The following is a 23,717-nucleotide window of genomic DNA, read 5'->3' on the forward strand; positions in this document are numbered from 1 at the left end:
AGGGCCACAGCTAGAGCTTCCTGCCATGCTGTGGAGGGTACAGAGAAGAATCTGCCTGAGAAAACTATGGGCAGCATCATGGCAGACTTGGTTCGATGTAACTGAAGGACTCTTGGCAATGGCTGTGAGGACCATGAGCAGTGACTGACAGGAAGGTCAAGGGGCTGCAGCTGTCTATGTTACTGAGCATGACAGGGATTTATTTCTCGTTCGCTGACACTTTATGATTGTGAAAATTTTAAGAATGACAAAAGCAAAGCTGCCTTTTTTCTTCATTTTTGTCTCCCCTCCTTCTTCTTTGTTCTTCTATTACTGTTGAGACAGCGTTTCACTATACAGCCGAGGCTAGCCTCAAGCTTCTGATCTTATGACCTCAGCCTCACAAGTTCAAGGGTTACGGGTGTGTGGCACTATCTGTGTCTTGGAAGGTCTTCAAGCAGTGTTCTGACTCAGGAGCAAAGCTCAAGTGCCAAACTCCAGACACTGGGTTCCTCTTCCTTACATCTGGCTGACGTCCAGTGAGGCATATTGTACAAGGACTCTCAGAAGACATTCTCAGAATAGTGTGGTTGTCAGATGGCCAGATAGCCAGCCACTAATCTCAAGCTAATTTGTGATATGAGCTGTCACTTCTCAGGAGTTCTAGCCATCTGTGACCTGCCTACAAAACTCAGAGCCAATCCATCCATCCAGGACATGGCTCCCTGCCAGCCACCTCTAAGGAGGGATTACAGCAACTCAGACTTCCTTCCAAAAACCAGCTAGTCAGCAACATGCAGTCTGTGGTTACCTTCAGGAGTAGATTGAGAGGATTATTAGGCACATCATGGTGAATGGTTCCTCTTATTTTCAAAATAAAGATGGCTTTTACATTTCTTAAAGCCTTGTCCTCTCAAACCTTGTCATCTGCTTGTCCCTCTAACACTCATACTTGGTTTCTAGAGATCCAAGTAGGCAGGGTTTTTACAGCTCTTTGCCCCAGCATTCCTGGGACATTGGTTTATACCCACCACTCCTAATGCCAAGAACTGAGAGGAAGCATGTAGAGGGCAATATGGAGTGTGAGCACAGACTCGGACTCCAGCTCACTGAATGTGCGTGCTGTTTCACAAGAGCTGCTTATTCTGCTCCGTGGGAGATCTTAGAAGCATCCTCCATGGTCCGAGCCTATAGGGATTTCTTTCCTCTTCTATAAAGTTGCACACCTTGGATTGTTGGCACCCTGTCTGGCTGTCTGGCTGGCATCTGTGTGTCTGTCTTTGTGGAGGATATATGTATCTTGTTTATGTGGGTATGTACATATATGTGCATATGGAAGCTAGAGGTCAACTATGGGTATCTTTTTTAGGTCTCACTCCGACTTGTTTTTGAAGACAGGCAGGGTCTCTCACTGAGCCTGAACTTATTAATGGCTAGGCTGGCTAGGCAATGAGACCCCAAGATCTTCCTATCTCCCTAACCCTGCTCTGGGTTACAGGTGCATGCTATTCTACCAGCTTTTTCACACTATCACAGGGGATTCAAACTCAGGTCCCTATGCTTGCTCATCACTGACTCAGCCATGCCCCAAGCCCTTTCCTGTCAGCTTTTACTCCTGTTTATTTTTCATGTGACCTAATAGTATTGATACCAGCTAGAGAGTGGGTTCTTTTTCTTCATCAGTTAAAAACAGCACAGTGCATAAATGTATATAGGAAAGCAAGCATTATAGACTTCTCAAGTCAACAAGGGTCCAAGGCGTCCTACCTAGAGAGACTCCTTTCTCCTGTTTCTACTGCTCTAAAGATGTCTGTGTCACTTCTGTATTAAGGACTTGGTCTTTGTCTCTGTCCATGAGCACAGCAATATCTAAGAACCAGAGGATCAGGGGGTTTGCTATGAGACTGAGTCTCCTAGGATGGCAGAAGCTATACCCATAAAGCCTCACCAACCAACATGGCTGCCCACCACCCCCTGGAAGCCCTAACACATATAAACATATAACAAATAAACATTTTAATTAAAAATAGAATTATGCCATTTTTCTTCTTCCCCTTCCTTACATACACACACACACATAATAAAATATATTTAAATATGTATTAATTAACAAAGAAGTAAAAAAAAAAAAAAAAACGCACTGCCTGTTGCTGGGAGCAAAACTTAAACTGGATCTGTTATGTTTCCCCTTCAGTATTCTAGGGGTCCCTAGCCTCAGTGAAATATCTGTCTTCTTTTCTTAGGCAAAATTGGATGCTTGGTCCTTTCTCTAGTGTTTTGGAATGAGTGAACTTCAGAAGCTGCAGGGATATATCACTTCTAACAAGCGGCATTTTAGGAGACCAGAGGTCCTTGTGCTGCCAATGTTGAGTTCCATGCTCTGCAAGCTGGCACTGAGTTTCTTTTCCGTGCTGCCTGCATTGAAAAAAGCTCAGACCTGGAGGGCTTTTGACGTAGGTGGAGGCTGAGACACCCAAGAACCTACAGAGTGCCAGAGACAGGTTTGAGAGCAGTATTTAGGCAGGCACTGACACATCCCTTGGCTACAGAGGTGCCTCCCATGGGACAGCGGCACAGAAAATGGTAAAGCAATACTCTGGAGTCGCCGGGAAAGCCTTGCCCTCTGGCTTCACCTGTGCATTTGTGAATTCTCCTTTGATAAGAAATTTCTTTAATTTTTTCCCCCTTCCAGAGAGGGATAGCTCCAAGTGAGGGGCGATTCACTTGGTTTTGTCTTTTAGGAGGCTTTTCTGTGCACTCGGTGGGAATGACAGCAGTTGACTGTCTTAAGGGGTGGTAGGAGTCATGGCGTTCCACTGCGAACCTTCCTCAGGGTGGCGAGGGGTGGTGGCACTTGGGGTGAATAATGGGCAAGCGCTCTCTGTGTTCTGTCCCTCAGGTGCACCAGTATTATAGCTGCCTCCCAGAAGAGAAAGTCCCCTATGTCAACAGTCCTGGAGAGAAATTGCGAATCAAACAGCTATTGCACCAGCTGCCGCCCCACGACAATGAGGTAAGGTGCTGGGAGGTGTTGGTTTCCAGGATCTTCTGTCAATTGTCCTTCTTCCCAATCATTGTGATCAGTAAGATTGCTGCCAAAAACTTCCCATCGTTGATATTAAATTTAGGCTTTCTTCTAAGCTAAAGAAACTGGTTGGTATTTCTGGAGAGCGCTCCTCACTCCCATTCCCAGAAAACAATCTCATCCTGGACTGGGTTAGACTCCAAGCCTGGCATGACTGACCAGGACAGAAAACAGGAAGCACTGTCATTTGAAGTCAGGCCAGTGTTCTCTGACTTCACTGTGTCCTGCCAGTCACTGTGGGAGTTAGGAGGATGACTAAGGACCACTTCATGCCCAGAAGAATCACCGTGGGTCTCTCGGATTCTTAGGATGATCTCCTAAGAGGTGAATGTGCAGGTTCTCCATGTCAAGGGCAGCTGAGGTTACAGGACTAGACTGTCAGCTCACACAAGGATTATTTTACCAAGCCAAAGTCGACCTTGTTAGAGTTCTCCATGTTTATTTTGAAAGTGTTTTGAGCATTCCTTCTGTCTAATCCCAGAAACACAGCTCCGTAAGCAGCATGTTTTTATTTGATTTTAATTATTTTGATTATTTTGAGGCTGGCTTTCACTTCAGTCAGGATAACTCAAAAGGCTGTCAGCAGCTCAGTGACCTCTCAGATCTCTGGCTACAGATGACCTACTGTGTCTGGCCAGTGTCACTTATTACTGAAATGACATTAATCCTAGGGAGGAAGTCTGTAAGCAAGCTTTTAAAAGATCATGTGGGAGGAAGTTAGGATTCTAAGCTGGACATTAATTTGTAGGTATCTGGTTTCAAGAATCGAGAATCTTGCAGATTTGCACTAGTTAGCACTATATTTAAAACAAAAGTATAATTTTTATACTGAAAGAAAAAATTACCCCTGTAGAGAGCTGGACACCAGTTTCTACCAATTCATCACATACGTGGCCTGATCCCAGGTGACATATTTGCATAAAAGGGAATAATTTGTTTTTACATTTTTATGTAGTGTGTGTGTGTGTGTGTGTGTGTGTGTATGTGGGGGGGGTACACATACCACAGCATGTGTGGGAATTGGTTCTGTCCTTCCACCACATGGAAGGCTCAAACTCAGGTTAAGAACATCATGTTCTGCAGCAAGCATCTCCACCCACAGAACCATCTTGCTGGTCCCAAAGGAGACAATTTGAGCTGGTAATTCTGAGGAAGTGAGAATGTAGATCGTAGCACAGCCTTTGCCTAGCATGTGCAAAGCCCTGGGCTTAACCCTCCACACCGCAGAAATTAATATATGAATCTGAATAAGTGAGGTGACTCCCTAGAAAGCTACATTTCTCTCTCCTGCTGCTTAGTTCATAGTTCATAAAACAGACACCAGAGTTGGCTTTTTTAAAGATGAATGCAGGCATTGTAACCAGATGCCCAGTTAACTAACCTGGACGTGAAAATGCAAGTTTTTACAAGCAGGACGGGTGTGCCTGTTTTTAAACACAAGCCCATAAAATGTCATTGGTGAAACCATGTTTTCTGGGCTGTTAGGTTTCTGGAACATTCCCCTGAAGACTTTTGTTTTTAACTGTCATTTGAGGGAAGACAGTGATCTATCTGCCTCATGCTTGTAGTGGTTTGTTCTGGTTATGTTAACTGTACTCTGGCTAAGTAGACATCATTGGATCACGACTCCATGATAGTCAAATGGGACAGATGAAAGCTAGTGGATGGGATTGGTTCAGTTGTCATAGTGACATGGCCTCTTCTGAAGACAGAGACAGACTCTAAAGCAGAGACTTGATGGTTCTCTTTTCATGTAGACAACATGATTTGAATAGACATATTACTCTGATTTTCAGATTAGCACACAACAGTCCTCACTGGAACGTTTCCTGTCATTTTGTTTGTGGAAGATTGTCTAAGCAATGCAGCCAACAGTTGGGATATCTAGATTACTCCAGAAGAAATCATGAAGTGCTTTAGGATCACATATCCAAAAGGAAGATATAAGCATGCTCAGGGTGGGATTTGAGCGTGGTAGTATATGACACTGAATCCGTAATGAAAGCTTATTTCCTTTTAAATCACGTTTCATCTGTGATGCCATAATTGGATAAGGAGGGATGGTATCCCCAGGCCACTCCCGCCTGTTTCCTTCTCCATTTTAAATAAGCACATCGGTGCTAGCCTCTGCTGAAGATGCAGTGCTCAGCTGGGGAAACTGTGGTTTTGTTCTTTGCTTTTAGAGTTACCTTCCCATCTTTGTGAGTGACTGATTTTCCTGTATGTGGCCATAGTCTGCTTTTCTTTTAAATAACTGTATTCAAGTTTCTTAAAGTGAGTCATAATTAAAAGTAGCATCAATAAACAATCTCAGGATCATGACACAATCACCAAAGGGCAGAAAAAAGGGCACTGAAGGACAGATTCTGGACATGGATGCCCTTTAGACATGCTGTGTTTTAAAAAGAAGGAAGTATCTTCTCAAATTGCCACACTAGTAGAAAGTCTACCTACTCTTGCTTCCCAAAGGGAGATGAAGACCAGATGGTGCATGCAGGCTGACAGGCAGGCTGCTGCCATTCTTCAGTGCAGAGGTCATTCTCATAGACACAGACACACAAAACCTTCAGCTCCTTACAGTTTGGAAAGGAGAATGTTCCCAGAAATTGTCAGCTCCGAGCCACTCTTGCCATGTGAGAAGAATGTGAAGAGTGAGGAGCAGTTCTCGAACACCTAACCTGCCTGAGGCATAAATTCCAGAGTTCACAGCCTTTAAAAAGCCTATTGGCTTATCACCCTTCTTGGTGCTAGCTCACCTTGATTAGTTCTAAGCCTGGACTTGGTAACGTTCGGCGAGTGTCAAACCAAGTAGCAGAGTTTCTGTGAGCCCTGGGTGGAGATTTCATTACTTCCCTGGAGCAATGAAACCTCCTCTGTGTGTTCAGGTTCGATATTGCAACTCCCTGGATGAGGAAGAGAAGAGGGAACTGAAGCTGTTCAGCAACCAGAGGAAGCGTGAGAACCTGGGCCGAGGCAATGTCAGGCCCTTCCCTGTCACCATGACAGGAGCTATCTGTGAACAGGTGAGGATGGGCTGGGGCAGGGAAGAGGTTCATTCTAGTGATTGCATGAATGTTATGTGCTCAAGACCTTTTAGGTCTTGAAGAGTCAGCAGTGAGCATAAGACATGAAAGCTAGTTCTCCTCATGTAAAGCGGTATACGCCAGGGGAAGTCAGACAAAAGTCAAATCAGCAAAATAGAAAACCTACCAGCAGGGAAAGGGCCAGGAAGGACTAGGAAGGCAGGGTGGCTGCAGTCATGAGAGAGCTAGAGAAGACTATACTGAGAAGGTGGTGTATTGAGCAAAGGCATGCAGAGATGTACAGAGGGAGAAGCAGGCAGGAGGATAGCTCCTGTGTACAAAGAAACAGTGAGCTGGCCTGTGGCTGAATCCAGAGGACTGAAGGGCAGAGATGGCAGATGGCGGAAGAGTTCATGGAGAGCCATATAAACAACTAAGGACCACCAAGTAATGGCTCATCTGGACCATGAGTCAGCTTCTCATCCAGGATCATCCAAGCATGGATGACCTTTAAAGGAACCATGTGAGAGATGGCGCCTAACCTTATCCCAAGTCTGAAGGTCTGAGGCACCCCATGCCATCTCCTTAGGATATCACAGAGCTAAAGGATATAGCTTACCTTTTGCTACTCTGCTGTAGCATGCTTAGGCTATGGTAGAGGAGAGCACTAAAGCAGGACAAGCCTTCTGCCTGGGCTAACCTCATCCTGCCTCTCTCCTCCTGCCCCTGCTTTCCAGGGGAGTCCACCATTTCCTACCCTTCTCTAAATCTTCCCAGTTTTTGTTCAGCCCCTTCTACCTCCAGCCCTGAGTGACAGGCCAGCTGCCTTGGTGAGAGGAAGCTGGAGACTATCTGACAGGATCGTAGTGTTTAGAACCCCATTTGGATATTTCACAGGAATAACTGAAAGAATCTGTTAATGGATCCTGAAACTGCTTGACCAGTGAGGAGGCAATGGGTCATCATCCTTGGAAAGAGTCCTTGAGACCAATTCCTGAGATGCAAGTAGTTGGTGCTCATGATATAAGATTCACTGTGTTCAATGCAGTGCCTCACCCACTCTCAGACCAGGCTCCTCATGACTGAGGCTCACTTAAAGGGGAAGAAATGTCAGACCCACATCTGTGCAGAATAATATCAGGGATTGAAGAGGAAATGTTTTCCATACAAAACCTTTTGAAATGACTGGAGGAGGGGATCATATATGATTATGTGTGTAGTAGATACTTTAGCTGTTCTTTCATAATCATGGATCAGAGAGGGCTGTTTCCTTCTGTGTTGTAGTATATTACATACACAAGCAACTAGAAGCCATTCCTCAAGTCTTTGCCCTTATTCTATGGATCATATTAAGTCATACAAGATCCACACTGAGAAAAAGGCTTTGGAGGCACCATTTTTACTCCCTAGACAATATCTCAATATCTGTAGAACTCATCCATGTATGTGAGCCATTCTTCTAGACACATGTCATGACCTCATGGCCAATACCACAATGAACAGAGAGCATCTTTATAAGCTCACTCCTCCAAGAGCCTCTGAACATAACTGTATTCTAAGGCCAGCTGTAAGCATGAGTTAGCTGTCATATTTCTGCTTTGTATACTCTGGGCTTGAAGAGTAGTGCCTTTCAATCAAGATTATGTGAAGAGAAGCTAGTAGAGAACTAAAGAGCATGCCCAAAATGCATAGAAAAAAGGAAGAAGTTATTTAAGAGTAATTGGATTTTATGTGCCTAATCCCTCCCATTCAGCAATGCAGGCCCCCACTCTAGCCAAGCCTTCCCTCTGTATCCTTTCCGGATGATGTGAACTTGGCTGTGCCTCTGCATGCAGTTTGGGGTAGGTAGGAGATGTGTAGGCTTTCTTTCAGTATCCTATAAGTTGGCTTGATGCCTGAAGATCCCTTTGTACACGATCATACTGAGACTCCATCTCTCAAACCTTGTTTATCGTTCTCTATTACTTAAGTTGTCTTACTTATGCCCTGGGGTGGAAGCTCCTGGAAAGAACAAGAGAAATCTGCCCTATCAGGTATATAAAGCAAGGGACTAACTAGTATGTAACTCCCTAGTAGCGAGCTGTTGGTATAGTCAGATCATTCTTTCCTGATGGTGAGAGCTACCGCTGATGTTGCTGCTGTTTATTTCCCTCACAGTGTGGAGGACAGATTAAGGGTGGAGACATCGCTGTGTTTGCATCGAGAGCTGGCCATGGCATCTGCTGGCATCCCCCCTGCTTTATATGCACCGTCTGCAATGAGCTTCTGGTTGACCTGATCTACTTCTACCAAGATGGGAAGATTTACTGTGGCAGGCACCATGCCGAGTGCCTGAAGCCACGCTGTGCAGCCTGTGATGAGGTTAGAGCCCTACCCATGTGCACACATTTTAACTGTTCTGGTATGGTATCTCTCTCTCTCTCTCTCTCTTTCTCTCTCTCTACACACACACACACACACACACACACACACACACACACACACACACACACCTCCCATAGACTATTTCCAGTGTCCTCACCCCTCCCCCCCTTCCCTGTGTTGCACCACAGCATGTGCATTCACCTTTAGCTTCCCACACAGGGAGGCAACAAAAGGTGACTCACTTATGTTAACCCTTTTCAGAAAGAAACATCACCCATGTCCCAGTCACAGTGGATCTGGCATCTGACATCATGGCCCACCATGGTCATCATCATGAATTCAGAGACTCTTGTGTAGGAATAGGTGATAAGGCCACATGGTACAGCCACCAAAATCCTCAAATGGCATGTAACTGGTACAAGGCCTCTTATAATTAAGCATATAGACATACACTCATATTCATAACACAATAAATCAATAAAAACATAAAGAAGCCATTGAGCAACTTTAGATTTCAGCTAAAAATCTACACATCAGGAGTAGAGCTTCACTTCTAGAAGATTCTCTGGAAAAAAAGGTGGTTAGAGCGGGGACTAAAATGAGTGGTGGTTGGGTTTGTTCCCACGAGAGCTTCAGAGGTCAATGGATATCAATCTGGATCCTTCCACCCTGCTGCTACAAGTGTTTGAAAGCATTGTCCTAAGAATCAGAATGGCAATACAAGCCCCTGATTTCCCCACAATGCCAAGTTTTCTCCACTAGAAGCGTATCCTAGTAACGAGTAACCACTACACCACAGAGCAGAAAGGAGAAAGAAGAGCATTCTAAACCCGACCTCTTCTAGGAACCACTTAGGGGAAGGTCTTAGACGAGGGACTCCAATTCACAGAGTAGCTCTGTGATTCTGCCTGAGCTTATGCACAGTGGCCTGGAAGCAGCGCTCTGTGTCTGTCAGAGCCACCAGAACGAGGGTATTTGTTTCTTATGAACTGACTGGGGGTGGGGGTGTTGTTAAAAGATGACATCCCAGGTTTCAGCACCAATGTTAGGAAAAGGATGAAGAGAGTGGGGGACAATGGCCCATGGAGGTGCTGCGAGGCACCTCCAGAGGCAAGGGGGATGCTTCTGAGGGGCCCATGTTGGGAATCCCTTCCCCCTGAGGGACCAGCCACATGATGGTATAGTACAGAATAGAGTTTATTCAAGTCATGGGAGAGTTAAGAGGGTGGCAGAGAGAGAGAGAGAGAGAGAGAGAGAGAGAGAGAGAGAGAGAGAGAATAGAGGAGTAGAGGCTGTCAATGAGAGAAGGGGGAAGGGAAATGGGGAAAGGGGGGAAGAGCAAGAGAGAGAGCAAGAGAGCAAGAGCAAGAGAACAAGGGGCAGGGCAAGCAGCCCCTTTTATAGTGTCAGGTCACTGGGGCAGAGCATACCTGGCTATTGCCAGATAACTGAGGGGTGAGGTATACCTGGCTGTTGCTAGGTAACTAAGGGATGAGGTTTACTGAATCCCAACGGGTGTCCACTTTTCTAGATATTTTGTGACCTTTACTAATGTAGATTCTGATGATAATGTTGAAGTATTCAACTCTCTAGCTCTTGCTGGAAAACTGGCTATGGGCCAAACTCTGGGGACTTTAGTCAGTCTGTTTGCCTTCTGGCTCAGATGCACAATTACACATTCTTAAAGCTGAACAAGCATCTCTACTACCTGATCCCAAATCATGTTCAGCAACCAAAAAGTCAGTAACCAGTATCCACTAGATACCATTCTCTTCCTCTTAACCCCGTCTCCCAGCCTTGTCTTGTCTCTGAATTCAAGAATGCTAGACATCTTGAATCATGTTACATACTGTTTCCTTTTGTCTGGCTGCTTCCACCTAACACAATGTTTTGAAAGTTAATTTATGTTATAGCAAATATTAGCACTTCATTCCTTCTCATGGCTGAGCAATTAAATGAATCTACACAAACAGTTTTATGAATATGTCACATTTGGCTTAGCCATTTAGCAGCTGAGGGTTGTTTGTTTTTACTTTTAACTGTGATGAGCCATGCCACTCAGGAACATTCATGTGTAAGTTTCTAGGTACACATGAACTTTACACTTTGAATGCTTTTCATGGTAACTCTAAGTCTGACCTTAAGAGGTCAAACTATCTTCTAAAGCAGCTGCCTGCTAACCCCTCACTGCTGAGGGAAGACAATTCCGGTTCCCACGTGTTCTCTTTAAATTCCTGCAATTGATTTATTTTTTATTTTAGTGAGCCTACTAGATATAAAGCGATACCACAATGCTGTCTGAATTTATTATTTTCTAACCACTAATAATGTTGGTACCTTTAAAATGTTTTTGTCTATTCATTTATTAATTTTTGGGGGGAAAGGAGAACTATGGATTTGAAAGCCTTTGCTCGGTTTTCATAGTTGGATTAATTTTTTTACTACTTGTGAGGGTGATCATAGGATCTGGATATAAGTTTGTTACCAGGTATGTGGTTCACTGATATGGTCTCCTTGTTCTCTGTATTTTTATTTTCTTATTGATATCCTTTGAAGCATAGAAGTTTTTTGTTTTGATGAAGTCCATCTGATCTATTATTGACATGTGTCATGTGCAGTGATGTTGCTGAATCTACAAAGCGATTGCCTTTTCTTTATAGCAATAGCTTTCTTAAAGAATCTTATTACTTTTTTCTGTTAGGTCAGTGATGCCCTTTCAGTTAACATTTGTTAATGTTGAGAGGTGGGGATTCAACTGATACTTTTCCATAAGACTTCCAATTATCCCAGTCATATCTGTTGAAGACTATTCTTCAACCATAGTATAATCTTAGCACAATATTTGACAACCAAATACAATGCACACACACACACACACACACATACACACACACACATGCATTTACACACATACACATATGCACTCATGAGCACACACATATGCACTCATGTGTACACACACAATTCATGATCTCTCAATATAGAGAGTTTATCTGTATGTTAGTTTTTATGGAAATACCACACTAAACTGATAATTATAACATCATAATAAATTTCAAAATATATGCTTCAAAGTTGGAAACAACTCTGATGGGTCAAAAACATTTCTCAGGGTGGGGAGAGTATTAGACATGAAGGTGAGGGATCCCGGGACACTAAGGCATGTTGAAGACCATGACCAGCTGGCCACTGGAAGAAACACACACTTTTCATAGCTAAAGATTACTGTCACAGATAAATGCATTCCAGGCATCACCCAATTTTGTGGTTTTAAGAAGAAAAAGAAGAGAGTTCCAAGGATTCATATGACATTTCCCACTTTAGAAAACACTATGCATTAGCCAAATGAAGCTGATATATATGAGCTATTTTTTATTATGCTTTCTGTTCCCTAAGGCAGACCACTAGTTTTCCACTAAAATGTGAAACCAAAGTAATTGTGCTTCAGGAAGATGAAGTTGTGGAGCTTGTACATATGAGGAATAAGCATCCATAGCTGCTGATGCTGTGTTGTTGGACAGTCTGCGGGTCACCCTACTTTCTATCTCTTTCGCTTGGGGCTTTGTAACTTCCTGCAATGTGGGCTCATGATTCTTACACACTGACCTGGTGGCTTCCCATCTCCAGATCATCTTTGCAGACGAGTGCACAGAGGCTGAAGGACGACATTGGCACATGAGACACTTCTGCTGCTTTGAGTGTGAGACAGTGCTGGGGGGCCAGCGCTACATCATGAAAGAGGGAAGACCCTACTGCTGCCACTGCTTTGAGTCCCTGTATGCAGAATACTGTGATACCTGTGCCCAACATATAGGTAAGGCTGTGCTTGGCACTTAGCTTGATCCTCCTGGGTAGCCTCAACCTGCCGTAGTTCAAATCCCTTTGGTTACAATTTAAAAAAACAAAAAAGCAAAAAAAAAAAAAAAAACTCTTGCCAGCTCAAATGAAAAGGAGTTTCTTTACTCATTTTACTAGAAATGAAAATTTGACTTCAGGTACAGGTGGATGAAGGGTTAAACAAAGCCTTTTTTGTTTTTCTCCTGTGTCAGTTCAGTTTGCCTTCTAAAGATTTATTTTTTTATGTATATGAGTACACTGTAGCTGTCTTCAGACACACCAGAAGAGAGAATCAGATCCCACTACAAGTGGTTGTAAGCCACCATGAGGTTTCTGAGAATTGAACTTTGGACCTCTGGAAGAAGAGACAGTGCTCATAACCTCTGAGCCATCTCTCCAGCCCTTAGTTTACCTTCTTTTGGCATCTTTTGGGAGCAAGTGATCTTCACATGGTGACTGAGATGCTTCTCTAGTTATTCATTACTATCTTACTTATTATATATCTTAACACTTGCATTCCCAAAAGGAAGAAGGAATTGGTTATACCAGTTTCCAAATCAGTTCCTTTGGATGGAATCTTATCGGTCCTGGCTTGCCAATGATAGTATACTTACATGACCCCAAAAATTCTACCAGAGAACTCCTAAAGCTGATAAACAACTTCAGCAATGTAGCTGGTTATAAAATTAATTCAAACAAATCAGTACCCTCCCTCTACTCAAAGAATAAACAGGCTGAGAAAGAAATTAGAGAATCAACACCCTTTACAATAGTCACAAAGAATATAAAATACCTTGTTATGACCCTAACCAAGCAAGTGAAAGACCTGTATGACAAGAACTTCATGTCTCTAAAGAAGGAAATTGAAGAAAACCTCAGAAGGTGGGAAGATCTCCCATGTTCATGGACTGGAAGGATCAACACAGTAAAAATGGCCATCTTGCCAAAAGCAATCTATAGATTCAGTGCAATCCCCATCAAAATTCCAACTCAATTCTTCACAGTTAGAAAGAGCAATTTGCAAATTCATTTGGAATAATAAAACCCTCAAAATAGCGAAAAGTATTCTCAACAATAAAAAAACTTCTGGGGGAATCGCCATCCCTGACCTCAAGCTGTATTACAGATCAGTCGTGATAAAAACCACATGAGACAAGCAGGTAGATCATGGAATAGAATCAAAGACCCAGAAATGAACCCAAAAGAAACAGTTTTTCCCCTAGGATTCATCAGAAATGATAGACTTACATTGCCTTCTGGACTTCGGTGATGGCAAGACCCTTTCCCCCACATTCCCTTTCTCTAACTCTATGCCTTCTGGACAAGTAAGGCAGGAAGGTGGGTGGGACCATAGCAGGAACAGTGGTGTCATGTATGGACCCCAGGTTGTGAATGCACAGGCTTAAGTCTGCTAGTCAGGACTTACCCACAGTGCTGCTTAACCCACAGTATCGACACCACCTTCTTGATAGCTTTTCTGCATCCTTTCTTTTTCCACAGAGGCCATAAGCCTTGTCACAGATGGCTACTTGTAGTTTTTTCTGCCAGAAGTTTAGGAGAGAGAAATTCACTGGCGACGAGATCATGTGTACCTCAGATGGCCCCTCTCTCTCTGTCTTCTGTCTTCATTCAGCTCTCCACAGCTTTTATTGGCATCCCCCCCTTCTCTCTTGAATCCATAAAAGGCACCCATCCATATTTCCCTGCCTGCAGTCTGTCTGCTGCTATAGTTAAAGTTACCATCCCTGGGTTCTTAAAGGCTACTTTTCTGCAAAATGTAATTTCTCTAGGGCAGCAAGATCCTGTTTTATGGATCATGTATACCTCAGTCTTCAATGCCACACTTCTGACAATATTGTACAAATATATTATGTATTCCATATTTATGCAGCTGCTCAGAGCAGATCCTACATCAGGCAGTCGTTGCCAGGGCAACAGGACTCTTGCTTGTACATAGCAGAGTAAACAGTCCTATAAACAGACAAGGCTATGGTGGCTGCAGATGCCTGCTCCTTTAGAGAAGTGCTTAAAGGGCTTAGAGGGGAGATGTTTTAAGAAGACATGCTTAGATGTTGAATATAGAGCCCTTTTCCAGATGTTTGGAGTTCAGGAGCAGTTCAGCACGCCATCTGACATTCATGATGTTTATCAGAGGCAATGTTCAGTTGCTTGCTGGGCTGCTTTGTAATCTGCCTCCCCCTCACTCCTGCCTCTTCCCACCCTGTCCAGTGGGGTCCTATCCCAGAAAGCTTGGCCTTCCTCTGATACCTCTGAGGACATTCCCTTGCAGCATAGTGGTGGACAGGGCAGAGGACCCTCCCTTCCAAGAGAGGGAGCAAGGACACAGCTGTGGGATACCATACTAAGTAACTGCCTGTAGTCAATGATCCCTGGTACCTGAAGATACCAAAATGAGCTCTCAGGACTCTTGACATACAGAAGAAAAACTGCAGAGGACGAAAGAGAAGGCTGTACAGTCTCGGGATGTTTTTGGACAGCATCTAGACAGTGGCCTTCTGCAAAGAGAGAACTAGGCTTTTAGACCTAATCAAACTGAAGGACTGGCAATTTCAATAACTTGGGATTAAGCTCTCTACATAGTCACTCACAACAATAGAAGTTCATCTCTGTGCCTCTCTGAGGAAAGCAAGGCCTAGAAGTGAAACCACTTGCCTGGAACCACACCAACAGAAAGCACAGAACTAAGACTCAACCCCAACAGATGGATTCTGGCAGTTTTACAGCTCCCTAGAAGTAGTGGAGCTGAATTGGCCCCACTCTACATTTCCTGCATCCCTGCATAGCCCAGTGCTTCTCCGATAGGCCTAGGCAGGAGCTCCAGCCTAGAGATGTCTATTTCCAGCCTCACCTCAGCTTTCCTTCCTCAATATACCTGGGAATTCTGGTGATCATGAGGGTAGAGTTGAGTCTCAAAGTGGCCTTCTCAATTGGGGTTGCCCTTAAATAGCTCTTTTTCTCATAAAATCTCCCTCTTATTATCCTAAATGAAGTGACACTTCCTTTCCCACTTTGGAGAACATCAAGTAAGAGAAGAATTTGCCTCTTTCTTGCCTATCCCTGGGCAGAGCCAGAGCCAGAGCCAACTAGGGATAAGCTGCTTCCTGCAGCACATTGGTTTCTGAAATTCTTTCTTCGTCAATTTTTGCTTATCCCTCGTTAGACAAGTATCTGGAAGTCACACCTTGGAAAGCCAGGCTGTGGAATTCTGGCCACTAAAAGTGGATCTTCATTTGTGTACTGTCTTCTTGAAGAGATCTTTATCATCATGCATTGACAGTCTCATGAGATCTGTTCCTGACCAAGGAATCCTATGGGTCGAATCGACTGTCCCTGGGGCAGGGACTGCTTGCTTATAGCCTATTGTATTATTCTCAGAAGCCCTAGGTGACCCTCTCATTATCCTGATGCTGGCCATGAGCCATCCCTAGATTAGACCCCAGGACTAGGAGATACTGTTGATTACTAGTCATAGTTTGTTCTAAAGGTGATTTCAATGCCCCAAGCTAATAGCTTGGCATAGGGATGGCATCCTCAGGAACAAGACTCTTTCCATCAAAAAAGGGCAGAGGAAATAGTGAGAAACAAGAGCAGAATGAATAAGTGTGTGGGGGGGGTTCCTAGCACATAGAGCCACTCCTAGCAGAGTCCTGACCTGGAGGAACTGGGCCTCTTCCTCTCCTGATGACATTAAGTGAAGGGTGTGCACCAATGAGATGACATCATCTTTTACAAACACGCCCATGGTCTTTCCTTATCAAGAGTCAGCACGATTTTTCCCACCAAGAATTGAATCCCACTACTTTTTCTTTCCACTGATTTTGTTTATTCAGGACCACAAACTGGGCAGTTTCTAAGTAGTGGAAACATTCCTTACACGTCTAGAGAATGTGAAAGCCACCATAGAGGACCTGGCATATTTGGGGTCTGGGAAGATCTACTTTCAGGCTCAGAGCCTACCTCTTGCTGTGTCCCCAAATGGCAGAAAGGATGAACAAGCTTAATATTCATAAGGATATTAATTCACTCATATGGGCAGAACCTTCATGATCTACGTAGCTCTCCAGTGATCCTACTTCTTACAAGCATGGTGGGTGTTGGGAACTGAGCATAGAGTCTGAGGCAGAAACAGATACTTACACTACAGCATCCAACAATCTGCTTCAGTAACTCCCCTTTGATTGATTGAGTGGTGATACAGTTCATCTATTTACCTACTATTGGTAGGAAAAGCTTTTACACAGGTTCTGGAAATACCATGGAAACTTCTGACCCTGTCTTTATAGAACACTACATTCTGTGAAAGAGATAAGTAATTAATGTACATGCATATGATGGTACAATGTAAGGGAGAATGAATACTATTGGAAAAAGTGGAGAAGCAGCCAAGGCTGCCATCAGTTGTGGCCATAAGTCTCTTGAGACAGCTCATCAAATACCTGAGTTGAGAAGACAGGATTGTTATAGTTGTTCAGAGTGAGACTTCTGAGCACAGACCTGGTCTCTGATACCTAATCCTATTACCTTAGGCAAGTCATTAACCTTCTGTGTCTCCATTTCCTCATCTGGAAAATATAAATAAAAGAAATAATGGTAGAAACTCACCTCATACAATCAAGAGCTTTATCAGATTTGTATTTTCATAAATGGACTATCTCTCAGCTAACATGGTTTGGAGCAGAATTAGTTCAGCCTTTAGAACCATGCATTCTATAATGAGGTACTTGAGGGAGAGGATCTAAGTCTAAACATGAACCTCATTTATATTTCCTATAGAGCTTGTGCATAGAATCTCAAGATATTTTTATATTCCATCTTAAATACTTTTTATGTATGAAGCAGTTTTATTATACAGAATTTTCTGCTTGCAGCATCTTGTTGACACCAAAATTTTGGCTTTTGAAGCATTTTGAGATTGGATTTTTTCGATTAGGGATGTTCAACTTCTGTTGCTATTTGGGGAAAATATATCTCTGGCAGAATTCAGGGCTAAGCTGTTCTGATCTAGATTCCCCATGCTTCCAGCAAGGGAAGCTGGAAAGTCTGCTGACTAGTAGACTATGTTGTAACAGGGTGTGGACACTGATTTACTGGGTCTGATGGCATAGTGTCTTTTGTGATGTGATGTTTCCCGTGGTGTGGCGGTGCTCAGTCAGCTCCTCAGCCTCCTTTCTGTCTCCTGCTTCTTAGGAATTGACCAAGGTCAAATGACCTATGACGGCCAACACTGGCATGCTACGGAGACCTGCTTCTGCTGTGCTCACTGTAAGAAATCTCTCCTGGGGCGGCCATTCCTCCCAAAGCAAGGCCAGATATTCTGTTCACGGGCCTGTAGTGCTGGAGAGGACCCCAATGGCTCTGACTCGTCTGATTCAGCCTTCCAGAATGCCAGAGCCAAAGAGTCTCGCCGCAGTGCCAAAATCGGCAAGAACAAGGGCAAGACAGAGGAAACCATGCTGAGCCAGCACAGCCAGCTGCAGGTGAGTTCCAACCGGCTCTCAGCTGATGTGGACCCCCTGTCAGTGCAGATGGATCTCCTCAGCCTGTCCAGCCAGACACCTAGCCTCAACCGGGACCCCATTTGGAGGAGCCGGGATGAACCCTTCCATTATGGGAACAAGATGGAGCAGAACCAATCCCAGAGTCCTTTGCAGCTTCTTAGCCAGTGCAACATCAGAACATCATACAGTCCAGGAGGGCAGGGAGCAGGAGCCCAACCTGACGCGTGGGCCAAGCACTTCAGCAACCCCAAGAGAAACTCATCAATGGCCATGAAGGGACATGGTGGCAGCTTTATCCAGGAATGTCGTGAGGACTATTACCCAGGGAGGATGATGTCCCAGGAAAGCTACAGCGATATGTCCAACCAAAGCTTTAGTGAAACCCGAGGCAGCATCCCAGTTCCCAAGTATGAGGAGGAGGAGGAAGAAGAAGGTGGCATATCTACTCAGCAGTGCCGGCCCCGTCGTCCACTCAGTTCCCTGAAGTACACAGAGGACATGACACCCACAGAACAGACTCCTCGTGGCTCTATGGAATCACTGGCCCTGTCAAATGTAACAGGTAGGCTGGTCTTGAGTAATTCAGTGTCTTTCTATACAATGGCCTCCTCCAGCTGGCTGCTGAGAAAGGTCAACCCCCATGTCAGTTAGCTTCTGTCTTTGATGGAATATAGAGAAAGCCTGAGTCCAAAGTCGGATGCCGGTGATGTATAGTGAGGTGTAAAGGGGTGGGGGAGCAGATACTCCCAGTGAAGGGGAGGAGCCAAGAGAAGAATGGTATCTTCTGAGAGACCTGGCTTCAGTTTACCCCATGGGACTCTGGAGATTATGTGGCAAGTCAGTTTCTTATGGTGACATTCAGACGGATTTGTCATCCTACCATGTCCACCCTCATTGCCTTTGGGCTACTAGAGAGGAGTAATGTGTGTGTGGGGGGTAGAGGATATATAAGTTGAAAGTGTGCCTGTGGGTAAGGGATCATGCTGGCCAGCAGCATTCATGGGAAAGAATAACTGTAAGGTGGTGATGGTATTTACCACACAACTTGGAATATAAGTGCCCCAGCCTGGTGTTTCCCAGTTTCCAAGAGTCTTCTGAACCCTGTATCTCAAAGATATACAAATAAATATGTATATGTATATATACATATAAACAGATAAGGAAGCAGGCTGATTAAGATGAACAGGAGGGAGGTAGACCACAGGATACCCTCCCCAACAGCTTTCCAGGAGGCTGTAGAGATAAGACAGATGACCATGGTTTTACTATCCCAGTGCATGTTCCGTGTGCTTGTCTTATTACTCAGGGTGTGGAAACCAGCCAGGGTGCTGTTTAAGACTCAGCTGCTGAGTCACTTGTCGGGAGTATTTCAGTCAAGTCCAGCAGAGCCACGCGTTAGTCTGTACCTTGGTAAGAATGCTCTAGGATGTACTGAATGTCTGCCCTCTAATAACCAGAGTCATGGGTGCACCTTCACGCAGGCCCCACACTCTAATGTGTGTGGAATCGACAACACTTTGACCTTGCTACATAATGACATCTACTAGTGTATCAAGCCATATTCATAGCTCTCCTGGCATTCAGGAAGCCGTGTAGGCCATGGGTTAGGCATCCTTGGGCTGGGCTATAGGTGGTAAAACTGTTAGTGCCATCTGATGGGTTATTATAACATGACTATTTTAGCTAACACACACAGTGTCAGCCATTGTTCTGAGCGTAACACAAATATTAGCTATTAATTTAATTGCCCCAATACTACAAGGGGGAAACAGTGTTTTTCTTATTTCTAAGTTAGGAAAATCAGAACTTGAAGGTTTAAGGATTGCCCAGCTTTTAAAAATTACCATTTTGTACATGTGCAGAGTGTATTCTGATTACTCTTGTGCCCCTCCCACTCCTGCTAACTTCCCTTCTTTCCTCTAGGTCCCTTTCCATATTTGCATCTTTGTGTTTTGTTTTGGGACCCACAGAGTGCTCATCAGGATTGTCTGAGTAACCATGAGCATGGAACTGTGCCATGGAGCTTGGCGGGTGCACAACTAATAGTTATACAACTAGATAATAGGGTGCACACCTAAACGTGACTCTCCATCTAAAGCCATCCAAGACTGGCTACTGACCAAGTGTTCTAGAGAGGGGACAAGATGGTGCTCTTGACTTCAGGGCCGTGCTTTTTCTTAATCCTGCTGCAGCCACCACCGTATGAGCCCCATTTGAATAGAACTTTCATAGCAGTTAAAAATACAGAGTTTTTAAAGATGCAGGATTCATTTAAACTCTCTCTTAGACAAACAAAAGCCTGAGTGATAGGCTGTCTATACAATGAGTTTTACCTTTTCTCTCTCCTCAAATGTTTTTACTGGGTTCCCACTTGTCCCAGAAGACAGAGCTCAGCTCTTCCTCCCCCTCCCACATCCCCCCATGTTTCAGCTAGAAACAAACGGGACATTGGTGAATAAGCATCTTCCCTGACATTGTAGAAACAGTCAGTGCAGTGAGGGCTGCCTGGGGGTATCCATGCTGTAATCATTTAAGAGGACGATAGGTAAATATGTACTTCCACCTCTGAGACTGGGTTTCCTAGGCAAGACCACTGGGACATGGGATTAAGATGTGTGCTCTTCAGCCTCCTCCCCAGGCTCTCTGTAGCACAGCTCAACAGAGGCAGTGCACAAGAAACTGTTTCTCCTCAGCTCCTTGTCATTATGATGTGTGCCCTTTGTCTTCCAACAACTGTTCTGGGCTTGTCTGTTGTGACAAAAACTGTCTCACATAGGGGACCTTATGAGGAAGCCAGGGGTCAAAATACAGGAATCTGAAAAGGAAGGAAGGAAGGAAGGAAGGAAGGACGAACACAGTCTCCACTACTAAGGAAGAGGTGATGGGTGTTTACTCCTATGATTCTTAGAGGATCATCAGTGACAGGGTCCCCCTGCCTCTGATTTCGGAAACACTGAGCCATGTGTGAGGAGGCTGAGAACAAAGTTTCCAAATGTTAGCACTGTCTAATATGGTAGCTAGTAGCCCCCTCTGTAACTATTCAAATTAGATTAAGATTAATCAGTAACATCACAGGCCATTGGCCTACAAGCAAGGTATAAGTGCTTCATCAGTCAGGGTTCTCTTAAGGAACAGAACTGATACATGCAAACACACACACACACACACACACACACACACACACACACACACACACACGCACAGGAGGGTGTAGGGAGTTATTAGGCTAGCTTACAGAATGCAGTTCAGATAGTCCAGCCATGATTGTCTCACATTGGAAAGGCTGAGAACCCAGGAGTTGTTCAGTCCACAAGGCTGAATGTCTGAGCAGTCTCAATCTGGTGCTAAAGGCCTGGCCAATACCTGAACAGCTGCTGGTCTTCAGCCTACGTTGCATTTCCAAAGAAACTGGTCATAGCACTTGCAATGGAATGTCACAACCACAGGACAGGTAAACTGAACGTGAGGCAAAGAGGCAAAGAGCCAAGTTTCCTTCTTCCATATCTTTTCTTCTGAGCTTCCGCCAGAACACGCCACCTACATTTAGAGTGAGTCTTCCTACTTCAAATAACCTGATCCAGAAATTTCTCCCAGGAGTGCCCAGCAGCTCGGGTTTCAGTTAAGCCCAGGCTCAGTCAAGCTGACAGCCAAGATGAGCCATCACAAGTGCAGCAGCCATGGACCGCAATTTAAATTTCCTTTTCATTAATTTAAATTGCATTAGAGGCTCATGGTAGCCCTGCTAGATGAAAGGACTGTGGTATGGGGAGGGGGACTAATCCCACTGCCAGTCTCGGGAGCTCTTAGACAGACCTCAGTTTTATGGATTTTCAACCACTAGTTTAAAATAGTGGGCTGGCAGTTTCTGGTGCCATTGTTAATTTCCTTAAAAGTATTTATGTGTTTCTTTGTATGTTTTAGATAGGGTCTTGTGTATCCCAGGGTGACCTCAAATTCATTATATAGTTGTGAATGACCTTGAATTTCGGACTCTCCTGCCTCCTAGTGCTGGAATCACAGGAGTATGCTCCCACACCCAGTTCTGGCCACTGAACCGAGGGGCTTTGGGAACAGTCTCCCCACTGAGCTATGTCTCTTATGGTCTCTAGGTTCAGATCCTCTTTTTACTTATTTTCACATGTGTGACTAGGGGTTGAGCCCAGGCCTGACACCAGCACGGCACAAGTGCTCTACCACTGAGCTGTGTGTGCTTCTGCCTGCTTTTTCTTGTCACTGATTATTTGAGGAAAGGTCTCACTCAATTACCCAGGCAGGGCTTGATTCATAATCCTCCTGCCTCAGCCTCCTGAGCAGCTGGCATTGCAGTCTTCTGCTATCATACCTAATTTGTCCTGCAGCTTTAAGACAAGTCACTAAACTCTCTAAGGTCTGGTTTTTGTTTGTTTGTTTGTTTTTCTAAAATTTAATAACTATTAATACTTCCTTTGTGACATTTTTGGAAAATTAAACTATAGGTGCAATTCAATTACAGAAATACATATGACCCTCTGTAATGGTTACTGGAAAGTTTGTGTTGTTCCTTTTCCTCCAAAACACATTATATGATGACAGGGTTGTACCCTTTTCCTGGTGCCCACTAGTGTGTGGGTTTGGTGTATGTGTCCCTGTGGCCTCATCCTTCCCCAAGAAGCAGGGGGTGATATATAAAACAGGGAGTTAAAGAACATAGTTTGGTGCCCTTGATTTTTTTCTTGGGACTACCAGCCATGGCAGCAAGGTAGAAAAGCTGGAGCTATTATTACATGCACACGTCTGGTCCTCCCTGCAGCACTGCATAAGTGGCCTTTACATCCTGCCCTACATAGTCCTACACTGAAGATACACTTTGAAAGACGAAGAAAGCAGGTCTGCTCTTTGCAAATCCTCAGTCATGCATTTGAAGTCTGCCAGAATATTTAGTAGTCTTTTGAGGAGACAATGATCTAAACCATCCATGTATTTTTAAGCCTTAGAGTCATAGACTGAGTTACAGGTATAATTCACTAACCTCTTTGGTTATGCCTCTGAAGCTTGGTTCAAGATAATGGATTTCTTTTTCCTTCTGAGGATGGTAACTCATGCTATTGAGCAAGCTCAGTGTTTAATCTGGCAGACAGCATGATCCTTTGTGGACAACATTGTTCTTTAAAACAGATCTTTATAAAAGCTCAACTCAGCCACTTGCCAGCGTCTGATCTGGGCCCTGGCACTGCCCAGATTGTTTAGAACTGGGAGTGTGCACGCCCTTCTGTATGGAAAACACAGTCCCTGCTGTCTGCTACCACTGTCTGACTCAGGAAAGCACAGTTACCACCGTGTAATCAGCAGCATGAAAGCGTTGGGAAGCGCCTTAACCCTGCTCTGCCCAAATAGCATTTGAAACTACTCACAGTAATAATGTTGGTTGAAGCAGACCACTGCCCATGAGCCAACATGCTGACAACTTTACATGCACCATACTTCTGAAAGCTCACAGCCCTCAGAAATATGTTAGCACCACATCCACTTCACCGATTAGACTCCAATGTTCATAGAAGTTGTCAATTGCTGACACTCAAGGCGTAGACAAATAGAAGTTTCCATTTCTTCCATCTAAGTTCTAACAAGTGGCAAAGGCTTGAACCCAGGTGTGCCAGACTGCCCTGATACATGTCCTCACAAGAAGGGCCATGATTACCGCCAGAGGGTTTGCGCCAAAGTGATTTTATCTGGAGGAACGAGGTCTCCCTCCCCCACTCAGGCTGTTTTGTGTGTGTCAGTCTGACCCTGGTAATGAAGCCTAAGAGCACAGGCATGCAATAAAGCCAAGGTAGAGGGGTCATCGATGATGTGCCAAGATTAGTCAGCCTTAGGACGACAGGGAAGTCCAGGGTATTGGTGCCCAGGCAGGAATCACAAATGAGATAATGG

The 23,717-nt window shown here is 44.4% G+C and overlaps 1 protein-coding gene across 2 annotated transcripts in view; it reads left to right on the forward strand.

Moving 5' to 3' along the window:
* PRICKLE2 (prickle planar cell polarity protein 2) overlaps positions 1-23,717 on the forward strand; it is a gene marked incomplete at both ends in the record, with an annotated part of 317,401 nt that overhangs the window by 265,603 nt on the left and 28,081 nt on the right. For both annotated transcript variants that reach the window (XM_080914845.1, XM_080914846.1), the window contains 5 exons: positions 2,879-2,992; positions 5,950-6,087; positions 8,245-8,448; positions 12,079-12,265; positions 17,497-18,369. In XM_080914845.1, the coding sequence (XP_080770971.1) occupies positions 2,879-2,992; positions 5,950-6,087; positions 8,245-8,448; positions 12,079-12,265; positions 17,497-18,369 (1,516 nt within the window). The remainder of the gene's footprint in view (positions 1-2,878; positions 2,993-5,949; positions 6,088-8,244; positions 8,449-12,078; positions 12,266-17,496; positions 18,370-23,717) is intronic.

This window comes from Micromys minutus (genome assembly GCF_963924665.1).
Source record: "Micromys minutus genome assembly, chromosome: 3".
Lineage (NCBI taxonomy): Eukaryota > Metazoa > Chordata > Mammalia > Rodentia > Muridae > Micromys > Micromys minutus.